Genomic DNA, 13,148 nt, shown 5'->3' with positions numbered 1-13,148 from the left:
CTACATGACTAAACGAAATGTTATTTGATGAGGTGGTTTCCACATGAGAGTAGCAAACTGTTGCTGTGCCCTGTGGGGTCTCCACATGATATTATTCTTTCATGTGCACACACACTGGCACACACTGAACTGGGTTTCCTCAAGAGAGATGTCCAGTCTGGCAAGATGTGCAGTGCAGAAGAAGACCTTGTTTCTAAATATATTCATGCCCCCCCTCCCCTACCCATCTCTCTCTCTCTCTCTCTCTCTCTCTCTCTCTCTCTCTCTCTCTCTCTCTCTCTCTCTCTCGCTGTCAGTTTAAGTGCTGTGGGTGGAATGGCTACACAGACTGGTCCTGGAATCTGTACTTTAATTGCACATATGAGAACCCAAGTTCTGAGCGCTGTGCGGTGCCTTACTCCTGCTGCTCTCCGGTTCCTGGGGAGGTACGTTTTCTGTGATGTCTCATAAAACACAATGTAGATAAATTGACATAAAGGCTTGAAGACAAAAAAAAATTGCTCGTTAGATGCAGTACTTGTTTAGGAGATTTCATATTAACGCAAAGAAACTATTTGAATTTTTAGGTATTTTATGCAAAACAAACAAACAATATCATAGACATGACCCACACAGTTAAACTGGCTGTGGTAGTTTGACTCACAATCATCACACCTTTGAATTATATGAAAACCAAATTAAATGTTCCGTAAAACTGTTCGAGTGACTCGCCAAAATAAAACAGCTTCTGTTCCGATGGTTGAAATTAAATCCATGCCAAGCTTGAACAAATAACTACAAATTCAATCTAAAAGTCCTGATAGGATACTATTTTTTTTCAGACATTACAACTGTCCCACACACAGGGACCTGCTGCTGTCTGTATGCCGGCATGCAGCCATCCTGACAATGACAAACAGCATTTGCATTATTTTGACACTGGAGAAGTAGATGTGTTTTGAACCTGCAGAGGCTATTTATTTCCCTGCCTAAAGGCAATGCAAACATTTCTGCAGCTGGAAGCAATAACTGACAGCTGCATTACTTTTCTGTCCTTTGGAGAAAAAAGTTGACGTGTACAGAACTGCTCTATTAATGACTAACTCGCTTCTCCCTTGTCAAGATCTGTAACATGCGATTTTTTGTGACTTCCATGGAATTGAAGTTCAGAGGGATTGAATAAATATGGTTTCAAAATGTACATTAAGTTTATTTGAAAATACTAATCATTGGTTGTTTGCAATAACCAAACTAAAAGACCCAATCAAACAATGGCATACAATATGTTTTAAGCGTTTTATCCGCATTCAGCACAAAATGCTTTTATTCATGTGTGCAATGTGTATTCACCGAAATTTTGTTTGTTAAGACCCAAAACTTGGGAGTCATACACTTGTAAGTGCAGGACCAGTCCGCTCCAGTATGATCAGTGGGTTAGTACGTTCTGCAGGTTTATACTGGACTGAGAATCAGTGGCATCACTGGAAGAGATCAAATTAAGAACATGCTGCAGAGCACTACCATTAGAGAACGGTGGCGGTGACTGTGATATTCTGAAGCTCCTCTGGTTCCTTGAATACTGTAAACCTGCAGTGGGTTGAATGGATTCCATTAAGTATCAGAAAATCCATGAAGAAAATGCATCATCTGTGATGAAGCGAAGCTTTGGCATTACTGCCTGTTGCAAAAGGATAATGATTCCAAACAAACCCTGTAGTCTGCTGGGACTTAATTACAGAAGTCCTGGAACATTTTAGAGACTGTTGCCCAACTTAAATCCCATTGAAAATGAGAAGCAGGTTCAAGGATATTACAGCACTGGAGGCCTTTGGCCATGAAGAACATGTTAGGATATACCAGGAGTACTGCCAGAGCCTGGTGTCTGAAGTTACATCACATTTACTGCAGGTCATAGCAACACTGGGTTCTCTATCTTTATTCAAAAGGTTCCTGTTTGATTTGGTTATTGTAAAAAGCTAATATTATAAATATTATATTTTGTCATTAAACCTGACATATGAGAGGGCTTTAATAATTTTGAATCCAACTGAAATATTTAAAGTAGAAATGTTTAATCCGCTTGACAGCTATGTTTTAGTATTAGCATTTAAGTGTAATGATGCTGTTTATACAGCACCAACATGTTAGATTTGCATAGCAAATCATGTTTATGCAGTTAAATGTGTTTTAGCCCATTGTTTATATTCATACTTAACTGTGTACTCATGCATGCACTCATGCATACATTTCTACTTCCGTAAAGTTAGTTGACTGACAGCCGTCCAGACACACAGAGGAACAGCTTACACTTACAGCCATTACCGACAATTCCTTCTAGTTGGCAATCAGACAGAAACCTAGGGAGCCCATCTCAGTCCATCACAACTAATAGTGATTATGCATTATGCTACACTTTAAAAACATTGCTGTAACCTTGGTGAAAAATCAGTTTAAGATGCAGTGCTGCAACCTGCTGTTCATAGCTTATAACTGCATGGATTCTTCACGATCTGAATATCCTTCCGTCACACCAACAATTTGGTTTTCTTGTTTTTCTTTTTATTATCATAGATATTACCAAGAATCTTATAATTTGACATTCTTTGTCAAGCAAAAATTAATTTCTCAATTTCTGTGTTGGCCTTTTTTTTTTTTTCATTGTCCAGGCAGTGATCAACACCATGTGTGGTTTTGGGGTTCAAACTCAGACCTACAAGGATGCAAACAAGTCCATTTATCCGGTCGGCTGTGCAATCAGAGCAGTGATGTGGATTGAGTCTCATCTGTTGCTGGTGGGGGCTCTCGCTCTCGGCCTGGCCTTGCCTCAGGTACACACATCAGGCACTGGCTGCATGCTGTGCTCTATCCGACGGAACTTCTTTGCCTTTGGTAAACTTGGTCAAGTCTGCTCTGACATCACTCAAGGTTTCACACACACATCAATATGGGCACTATCTGCACCCAAAAGGGTGAGTGGAAATCAATTAATTGACCTGATACAGGCTCCCTTAATGAATTATGACTAATCAGCCCAATACACTAAGCATCATCAATGAAGGTGCTGCGCCATTGCAGAAGTAACTGCACAATTTCAGAGAATCTCTCACAGAAAATAAATATTTTACTGGACATCAAAAGGATTTATGGTTAATATAAGTCTAGAGGAACAAAACTTATGTAAAAAGCAAAGGGTTAACTGTAGAAGCTGATAATTATGCATGATGGGACATTGAAACTTGAGCTGAACATTATTAATTTACTGCTGTGTTCAAGTCCAAAGGTGCAGGTTAATGTGTAACTGAGGTCTGAAGTCTGAATGAGTGATTTCAGCTTCTGTGCCTAATAAAGGAAAATATTCCTCCCAATGCTACACGACACAACTCAAATTCCACAGCACTGAGTTCTGCTCATAGCTCGATTTTAGATTGGCCATGAAAACAAATGAGCTTTAATCAAAAACTGGCTGTAAATAATTAATCTTCTCATTCGTCAACTGGATTCAGGTGGTGTCATGTTGCATTGTCATACTACATTAAGCATGCAGCTCAGCCTATGGATCTTTAACCTGAACTATCTTCCTTTTATATATGGCTGTTTGGGAACCAAAAGATTCTGCTCAGAGGACATGATTTACCCTGTAGACTCGCCAATATAATTGCATTAGTATTCCAGTAGCTCTGATGAGCAGCAAATCTGATGACATACTCCTTTTTGTCTTGCACATCATAACTAAAACGAGACCAATTTAAATCAAACTGTTAATTATAACAAAAATGTTAAAAGTTGTAATCCTATAAATATGCGGATAGTTATTCAAATTATACTGACAGTCTTTCCTAATTTAGAGTGTTTCCTGCCTGCGCTGAGCATCATGACACCCTTCAGAGACCTTGAGATGCTCGACGCAGTCTGTTCAATTACACAAAGTCTGTTCTGTAATTTAAAGTGGCTGCTGCTCTCCTCTAGATTGCAGGCATTGTGCTGTCCCAGATGTTGATCTCCCAGATCCAAGATGAAATTACTTCAGTGTTGTGAGAACAGACCAACACAGGGGAAAATGAGAGAAAAGGACGTACAGCTCTCTGCTTACCCTCTCTGACATGTGTAAGGATGTGTCAAAGCAATGTCTGAGTTACATTTTGTATTCTGAACATACTTTTACCCACAGGCATAAAAGTGTGGTGCACTTTACTTTTATTACTCCAATAGTCATCATGCAAAAAGTTCATCTTTATTGGCTTTGAACATTGATTTTTGTACAGACTTGTACTGATGTGTTTTTTTGCAGAAAACTATATCTAAACATAATGTGTATTAATACAATTCAGAATATGTCGGTGTTATATTTTGATTACATTTAAAACGTTACAATGTTATAAATTATAGATGTCAGTTTTGTCATTTAAAATTTCCTAAAAGTTTCCCAAAGATCAGGTAAGCTGGTTAAACAGAACAGAGTCTTGCCAGAACTCAAGACATGAAATCAGAAAAGCAGAAGTATTTTTTGATATTCAGAAGGCCTGAAAATGAAGGAGTCTCCCAAAACCACAAGGCAGCACATTAATTTATAATGTTTGCTTGGATGTTTGTTGCATGGAACCTGCTCTGTTCAACTTGTAGTTCATCTATCCATGAAGAGCCAGGGCTTTCTGCATCAGACGATTTGTCAAAGGAGAATTTTCTCTCAGACTATCACGCACCACCAAAAGAGATCTGTAGGTATTGAAGCACAATAGGAGGTGATTAACACAGATACAGAAAGAGAGAGAAGCTAACCTGATCAGTAATGAAGGTTTAACATGGTGTACAGACAGAGGCTACCAGGTATGTATTGGGAGGATGCACTCTGTGTAACACCGTAACTAGAGAAAACATGAGTAGGTACTATCCCAATATAGCATCATAAATAACTGCAGTGCTTCAAATCTCATAACACATTTGTACATAAAAACATGGAATGGTAAAACTGGCCAGCATTAAAGCTACAAGAAGCTAAAGGCAACTGTTTGGACTGGTTTCATGACTCTCTAGGGTACAGTATTACCTTCCCAGTTTCTGGTGGTGCTTATTGTCCGACTTGATGGCTGCATGAATAAGCAGCTGGTTGAAGATATCCCTCTGTAAACAACAGTGGACAAAAGCAAGGTTAGAAAAGCTGCTTCAACACTATCTCCACTGTATATTGAACGTAGTTCTATACACCTTGTGGAGAAATTTTATGAATTCATAGAAAATAGATGAACAAAGTCCATCAGCACCCACAGCAGATTCATTATTCATATGCTGGCATGCTGTGCTCCCCATTCTCCCACAATGTAGTATATTCATGGGGCTGAAAGCCTTCAAGCAGAATGATTTTCACCTCCAGCCTTTGGATTTTTTTTTTTTCATTTATTTTTTCACTCAATGCGCTTCAAGTACACATGACTAACTGAAGTTTAATTTGAACTTGAGCTTTTGACTTTTAAGCATGGTACCCATTTCTAAATGAACTTACCTGTGCATCACTGCCACCTAGTCTCACCAGGTCATCGCGCAATGGGTACAGTAGCTCTACAGCTTGACTGTAGTTGCCCTCGTTGTACGCCATCATAGCCTGACATGTTGGGATACCAATCACTGGAGCCAGCTGGAGCTGCTCATTGTCCCCCGGCTCTCTGTGAAGGAGAGGAGTGTTTCTCAACAGTTAAAGAAAATCATCTATAAAGGAGTGGTAAAGATTTAATGTTTATACTTTTCATCTAAATGCAGAGAGTCAAAGCAGGTAGCCATTTAAAATGCCGAACATTTTCTTTTAGAGGACTTTAAATGAAGTAAAAACTGTTAATGATGTTGAAAAGTAATACAGGTATACGTCACAGTATGTCGTTAATTGGTTCCAGGAGACGCGACGAAAGTCGAAAAATAACGTTATGTTGAATGATCTTGTCTCCAGGCTAAACCGAAAATATCCACTCCCAGTTCTGTACTGTACTTTATTTATGAATGCATTTTCAATTTATGGTTAATAGAAATCTATTTAAAATTTACAAACACATAATTTTTCTTTTGTGATATAGTTTTTTAAAATATCTAAATTTATGAATGCAACTGAGATTTTTACCATACATCATGGATGCTTTATTTTTAAATAAAAGCCTTTTTCATGTTATAAAAGAAATACAGGATTTCTTGTTATTTTGCAATATTAAATACATTAATGTGTTGATAAATTTACCAATAGGTACATTCAATTTGATGGTTTATATGTTGAACGTAGATGACGATGAATTGTCAGGATACTATGAGATTCTAATGGTTTTCTATAGATTATAAGATTCTAATATTTTGGCGAGTCGTGTAAAATTATGTAAACTTGATTTTTTTTCCCATGATTTTTTTTGTTCTTTTTTACCCAAGTATTATCCAGAACAACGGAACACAAAAAAACTTCCAGGTTCCATCTATTTCTACACACCCACATGTTAATGTCTTTCATATTCCAGTAGTAGAATACACATTTACAGAATTCAGCTTAATGTAACGCTAAAAATTATATACTGCTACGAGGCTCTTAGATTAGCTAATGCTCAGAGCCACTGCCTCTGAATGTAAGTACATAAAATTGCATTATGGCAAAATGCATATTATGTAAAACTCTAATCTTCTAAGAACGGAGTGAGAGGAACACAATGTGTGTTTGAACGATGAAACTAAATATACACAGAGCTCAAACTAGTCTTCAGGACTTGATGGGACTGACTCTCATTAGGTGCATAACTTGTGACCTACAGCATTTTACACAACAGTGGAAAAATACAATATTTTTGTAAAATGCAGCATTCCTGTGGATTGCATGCTGGATGAAATGGAAAGCACACGCTGTCTGTGGTCAAAAACCACAAAACTCTAGGGAGGCAGCAGCTGCTGGTGCATCTGCTACAGAGGGAAGCCCCAGATCCCTGAGACAGACTGTGGCTCAGAATTTTCTTCCCCCCTGCATCCACTCTCCATCTCCCAGTCCTACGCTCTGCCTCGTTTCTGTCTCAGTTTTACATAAAGCCTGTGTGGCTCTTATGTAACGTTTACAGGATCTAGAGGTAAGAAGTGAATGGTAGAAATGGTGCAGAACTTACCTAGCCAGTTCCTGGAGGCCCTCCAGCATACGCTGAGAGGTCCTGTTGTCTTTGGCTCCCAGCGACGCCATAAGGAAGTGGAGGTCATTAAACAAGCTCACATGATTATCAGTGAAAGGCTCTGTTATGTGGAACAGTTCTCGCCAACGGTCCTTCACGCACACCCCTAACACATGCAACAATATGAACAAAAAAATGCCAAAAAGACAAAGGTCACAAAACAATATTACAAAGAGTTGAAATGTCAGCAAGTAAAAGAAAAGACCTAAAGTTCCTTAAAATGACACACAAACATTTCCCAATACTATCACTTGAGGTCCAATTAATAAGATATGATAACTTTATCACCTCATTAGTATTTTTACTAAATTTTCCCTTGACTCAACTTTTTCAATGATGTTAATTTAGATGCTGCAGCTGACCTTCAGGCCATTCATAAAACAAATACTGCAGCATTTTATCAGGCTCATCAGTATACTTTTGAACATTTCCAAATGTGCAATGCTACACATGATTTAAAAAATCTGAATAAAACTGATTAACGGAATCCAAGATATTGATTCTGATGAACTGGACTTCCTTCCCAATTTCCTCAATGCAGACATCACATCCACTGAAAATGAATTCCTACATCAGCTAGTCTTACCCTCCATTTCCAGCCTGTAGAGCATGGAAGTGGCATCGATCATGTCCAACGTGGATCCTGAGGTTTTACAACGTTTAAATAACTGAGGGACACAGGAAAAAAAACTTTTATTTTTCCCCTCAAAACACTCACGGATGAAACATTTAACCATCTCCACAAGAAAACATTCTTTTTTTTCAATTAGACATGCTTATCTCCTGTTGGGTGCCCCTAAAACTAAAATTTAAGCATTCGTGAAATTCAGGCACCTGTTGTACTCATATTCACAAAAGTGGTTACAATGTGAAAAGTTCTTGAAAAGATACAGAATACAAAAGGGCTTTCCTTTAGATTACCCTCTATTTTTAGAGTGCATAAAAAAAGAAAAAGAAATCAGCTTTGGTATTTGATGTGTGCATGGATTTAACCTCCATTTGCACATGCTTGCCTTCTTGAATCAACAACAAGCACAACACATTGCTTTTAGTCTGCATCCCTTGTGTACCATTACATACACGGCCCTTAAAAGGAATGTGTGCGCACACAGACAGATCAGCCATTCAATTTGGGATAAAAGCTCTAAACACAGACAAACCTGAGAATCGTAGATCTGCAGGGGAGCTTCATATTGCCCCTGTGGAGATGGGGGAAATGAGATAAATGGATTTCAATATGCAAGTTTCATATATTATATTGCACAGAAGCAAACACAATATTCACGAAAGTGGTTACACTGCACTATAATCAATCTGAAAATTAACATTACCGAAGGGAAACAATATCATAAATACAAATTCCAAAAACATTCCAGCTGCAAACTGTTTGGTTGACTGAGTAAACTCATTACAATCCTTACCTTCTCAATGAAGTATAAAGCCCAATGCCAATAGTTATGAGAGGCTAGCATGTCAGATACCTGAAAATAAAACAATAAATTTTTGAAATTTTCCACTAGTAATTTTGCAATGCATTTGCAATCAGTGGATGCAAATTTTACACAGCGGTACAGGGCTGAAATGCAGTCCCGTGGAAATCCCGGCTGGTGGGACACATTTTACCTTCCAGTCTTTCTCTCTGCTCTCCATGTGCTTAAGGCCTTTATCCAGCTCCACCTTCATTTCATAAACATGTGCAACAGCATGGACAGCCCAGGGATCATCTGGACACAGAGCAAGACCCTGTGCAAGAACGTTTGATGTAAGGAGAAGCAACCAGAAAATAATACACTCCTTACAGCACAGAAATATGACATCTTAAAAAACAATCTTACGTCAGAGTTACTCTGAAAAAGAGGAGTATGGCTTCAGCGAGTTTGGAGAGCTAGTTAGGTCAACAGCAAATTACCACACATGACTAATTATACGGACACAACCACAGACAGACAAGACCAGCAGGCTCTAATGAAGACAGCATTGACAAACGACTGTTTTGATGATGACATCCTCACCTCCATGGCCACTTTTTCAGCCTTATCATACAAGGAATTCTCCAGAAGACCAAAGGCCTGCTGTCCTTTCAGGTGGCTTAACACAAATACAAAAGAAAAAAACAAAACTCATCACAAAATCATAAGTGAAATTTTTTCATGGCCTGCCTTTTTTTTTTCCTCTATAAAGATCCACAGCAGACATTAGTTTTGGACAAGCGTTCCTTCAGTAATAATGATGATGCCTCAGGCTTGTCACTTATTTGTATTCAATAATCTTTTCAGATTATTTGTATTTGATTTTTACATAGGGGAAATCGTGCGAGTATCTTATGGGTTGATTGTGATTCTAGAAAGGCATGATTGCTACATTTAAAAGCTATAATTAGATTAAGTTTGGTCAAAATGAGCTTTGTGAATAAGGCCATTCTTTAAACTCATGGTGCAGCAGTAACAGGTTAATTGCTTCAAGTGATTTTTCTTGTTTATTTTCTTCACCTTCACCATTACATCAGCTTCTAAACTTTGTTTGAAGTCCTTGTGTGAATTTGAACATCCTTGTCTGCTTCTTTTTATTCTATTGTCTCTGTTGCTCACCTTCAACTTTAAAAACTGAGGCTACATAAAGTTCATCTATCAATAAATGTGTGATTTGTTACAGTTCCTCAGTTTTCACACTTGATGATTCCCACCTGGGAAAAAAAATAAAAAATTTTAACCTTCCAGTTCTCAAAAAATGTCTGTCCACTTGGAGAAAAGTCGCAAACTAAATTAGGACTTCACTTTTTAAGCTGAACCTGTTCATAAAGTACTTATTCATCTACAAATCTAGCAGGGTGAATCAAGACCAATAATCACCCGCTCTTATCACTTCTGAAGATTTCATTAGTTTCATCAAGTAGTAGTCAACAGGTTCTACCGTTTGTTTCGTTGATAATGCTTACCACAGACTAACACTTTCAGAGAAGTGAAAGTAATCCACAGAAATCTAGTGGCATAACAATCAACAATCTGCAGAAAAACACATCCAGATAGAAATTCTATGTAGTTGCTCAGTCATTTAAGAAATAAATTGCATGTACTTCAGAGATAGCCCGCCATTCACCTTACAAGACTACTGTGACCTGAGCTCAATGTGTTTTATATGATTAGACTACTATATAAAATAATTTTATTCAATGCCATCTTCTTTACCAGTATAGGGGCATATGGGGTTTCCAGAAGGGTAGCACCCTCAACACGGAGTCCATCATCCGCTTTTGGGCACCACTGTAGAAGTAGACATCGTGAGCGAACTTGATTGCCAGCATATCAGTGGGGTGATCAATCAGAATGTCTTCCCATACGTCGCAGGCCTTCAAAAATTTTCTGAAAGAAACAGGAGTCACTTTTATAAGATGAAAACGGCTGAGTGAATCGATGCAGGAGAACACGAGAACCGCACACACGACATTGTTCCTTCGGTTGATTTGGGTAAATGTGATGCCCTTAAAAAATATCCTCTTAGATGAAATACAAGATGAATACACCTTCTCATTATCACAGGACATCCTGCTAAAACACAGGATACTACAGCAAAATAAAAATGTTTGTGCCACAAAAACGTATAATTTCAGCCACGCAATCTTGTCACTAAAGAGGTAAGGAATGAGCCCATGCAATGATGTGACATGGCCTGAACTCATGTTTGAGATGGTGATGTCAAACAATGCTAAAATGCTAAGCTAACATCAGTGATCAAACATCACATGCTCCTGAGTTTTGCTGACATGGCTTTAGGTGGATGCCCTAAAAGGAGGGGATGAGGGTGGTTTTTTTGTATGTGTTTTTCCAAATCTAGTTTTAACTACTTTCTGCAGCACAACCAGCTCAACTTTATCAGCAAGGCCTCCTCTTCCTTCTCCATTTCCTCCTACTCTTACAGGTTTTTTGTTTATACGGCCACCCACACACGCATACAGAGAAGCAGTTGAAGTCAATGGTGTTTAAAAAAAAAAAAGTGTAATACATGAGCTTGAAATGATTTGGATTCTTCTTTTTTAATTTTTCTTTTTCATGTTTACATCTGCATAACGTGATTGAAAAGGAAACATCTCTGCTGTATTATGATTTAATTCCAGAGCCTAACTCACCAGAGTTCTGTGCTTTCTTTATAAGCCTTTGTTTTTTTGGACTTTTATTTCTTTTGACCACTCAGTTCTGGATCTTACCCATGTGAGAAACACTCCATAGCCTTGACATGCAGCCTCTCTCTGGGAGAGATGTCCTGGCTGTTGGCCAGCTCAACTGTTTTCCTCACAGCACTCGCCAGACGCTCATCCGAATGTGGAAAGCTATTTCCTGAAATCAGCTCCAGCCCCGTGCTGATCACATGGCCCATGACTGCAGGGGAAAACAATATGAACGTTGATTATATGCTAACTTTTGGACATAATTCATTTCCGGCAGATAGCTTCTTTGAAACAGTATTTTACAGGTGGTGAGTATGTTTTACAACTATTCAGGTAAAAACTATCTCAATCACCAATGACTCTCAGGGTTTGGTGCATATTCTATGTTTATATCTACATTTTGTAAAGTGCTTTCATATAACATGCATGTTTCACATGAAATTTACAGCAAAATTTAAAAAAAAAAAACTTCTGTGAAAACAAACATTTAGTCAATAAGGGCACCAACTCTATGACCAGTAAATACTGACTATTTTCTTCTGTACTTCAGAGATGTTTAAAGAACAATGGTGAAATAAGACTTAACTGTTTACTTTCACAATTTCATTGCGTTTCTAACTGAAAATGAGGCCCAATAATAATATTAAGCCTATAAAACCCACAGGATAAAGGGCACAGTTCACATAATATGCATGTTTAAGGCAAAGACTAGAGCAGGGAATGACATTGTGGGTGTTGAGGGATGGTTCTTTTGGTCCTAACAACACTCTCAGGGAGAAAAAAACACACACAAAAAACACACAAAATAAAAAACACAATAAAACATTTGAAATAACCTGCTGTTTGAAACTTAAAACTCTACCCAGTCCAAAATGCAATGCATTTATGTTGTTCAGTCCAAAATCTCACTTGATTTTAACTAATCAGATTACAATATGTGATCTGTATAAGTCTTATGTTTGGTGTTTGGTCAAACTGACATGGTTACTTGGTATTTATTTCACATGCTGTATAAATAAAGTTTGATCTGTCTTGAAAGAAAAATATGTATTAATCAAACCTACGACTGGCAAGACTTGCAACAAACTGATGTCTATTAGTAAATTATAGGGATGTTTGGTGAATTATTTCAACTGAATTAATTTTTTTTTTCCATTCTTCCTTTTATTTCTCACTAAAATGCATCTTTTGAAGACATTTTTTTAAAGAATAAACTCACCAAAGTTAGGGGCAGCTGCCTGCATTGAAGAAACACATCCTTCAATTCCTCCCAGGGTTTCGTCATTCTTCCATTTGACATACTAGGAAGGTGAGAGTTTGTTACATGGAGCTTTAGTTTTCAGTGTGTGTGTGTGTGTGTGTGTGTGTGTGTGTGCGTGTGTGTGTGCGTTTACCTGGTGGAGAATGGCGTCGAATAATTTACACGCCTCATTGCTGCTGGTGGACAGAGGCAGACCCTCCGCCTTCCACGCCTGGACGTGAAAGGGCAGAAGAAAAGGAGCTGCGTTAAGTTTTACATTCACAAAAAAATTCATCCTTGTCTTTTCTACCAGTTATATTTGTCGGTGCATGCAAGGACAAACTTTTTTAAAAAATGTTCCCCATACATGCATACTACTTCAAAGTTCTGCTACACCAATGAAATCCCACACTCCACGGCGGACACGCAGCGTGTTTCCGTCCCCCGGCTGCGGCTCACCTGACAGTCCCTGTAGCTGGAAGGATTCATGTCGGTGGACCACCTTCACAGTTGGGACTTCCTTTGATTTATATCCCCTAGCAGTGAGAAGGACGATGACGTCACAACAACCACGAACCGGATGTTGGATCGG

The 13,148-nt window shown here is 38.3% G+C and overlaps 2 protein-coding genes across 3 annotated transcripts in view; one reads left to right on the top strand and one right to left on the bottom strand.

Moving 5' to 3' along the window:
- tspan33b (tetraspanin 33b) overlaps window positions 1–4,084 on the top strand; it is a 16,415-nt gene extending 12,331 nt beyond the window's left edge. The window contains exons 6-8 of the mRNA XM_068313967.1: window positions 297–425; window positions 2,646–2,807; window positions 3,946–4,084. Of these exons, the coding sequence (XP_068170068.1) occupies window positions 297–425; window positions 2,646–2,807; window positions 3,946–4,014 (360 nt within the window). The 3' untranslated portion in view covers window positions 4,015–4,084. The remainder of the gene's footprint in view (window positions 1–296; window positions 426–2,645; window positions 2,808–3,945) is intronic.
- On the bottom strand, window positions 4,031–13,148 carry ttc38 (tetratricopeptide repeat domain 38). Of its 2 annotated transcripts, none has more exons than XM_068313966.1 (14): window positions 12,924–13,042; window positions 12,711–12,788; window positions 12,536–12,617; window positions 11,356–11,527; window positions 10,340–10,513; window positions 9,167–9,242; window positions 8,778–8,897; window positions 8,576–8,635; window positions 8,315–8,353; window positions 7,741–7,822; window positions 7,095–7,260; window positions 5,477–5,636; window positions 5,024–5,097; window positions 4,031–4,692 (listed from the first exon to the last, which is right to left on the bottom strand). In XM_068313966.1, the coding sequence occupies exons 1-14, from the start codon at window positions 12,927–12,929 to the stop codon at window positions 4,605–4,607; spliced, it is 1,377 nt and encodes a 458-aa protein (XP_068170067.1). In that variant the 5' UTR covers window positions 12,930–13,042; the 3' UTR covers window positions 4,031–4,604. The 2 variants fall into 2 exon arrangements, with proteins under 2 accessions (XP_068170067.1, XP_068170066.1); XM_068313965.1 differs by having other exon boundaries at window positions 4,032–4,692; window positions 13,016–13,148.

Source organism: Antennarius striatus, chromosome 4 (genome assembly GCF_040054535.1).
Source record: "Antennarius striatus isolate MH-2024 chromosome 4, ASM4005453v1, whole genome shotgun sequence".
In the NCBI taxonomy this organism is placed as follows: Eukaryota; Metazoa; Chordata; class Actinopteri; order Lophiiformes; family Antennariidae; genus Antennarius; species Antennarius striatus.
Note: the sequence above shows the minus strand (reverse complement) of the source record. Positions and strands in the feature narration are given on the sequence as shown.

Coding starts and splice junctions, on each gene's coding strand:
- ttc38 (XM_068313965.1), bottom strand. CDS start 13,045: ATGAATCCTTCCAGCTACAGGGACTGTCAG. Junction 9,243..10,339: donor CCCCATATGCCCCTATACTG/GTAAAGAAGATG, acceptor ATTTGTGTTAAG/CCACCTGAAAGGACAGCAGG. Junction 7,261..7,740: donor CTACAGGCTGGAAATGGAGG/GTAAGACTAGCT, acceptor TGCATGTGTTAG/GGGTGTGCGTGAAGGACCGT.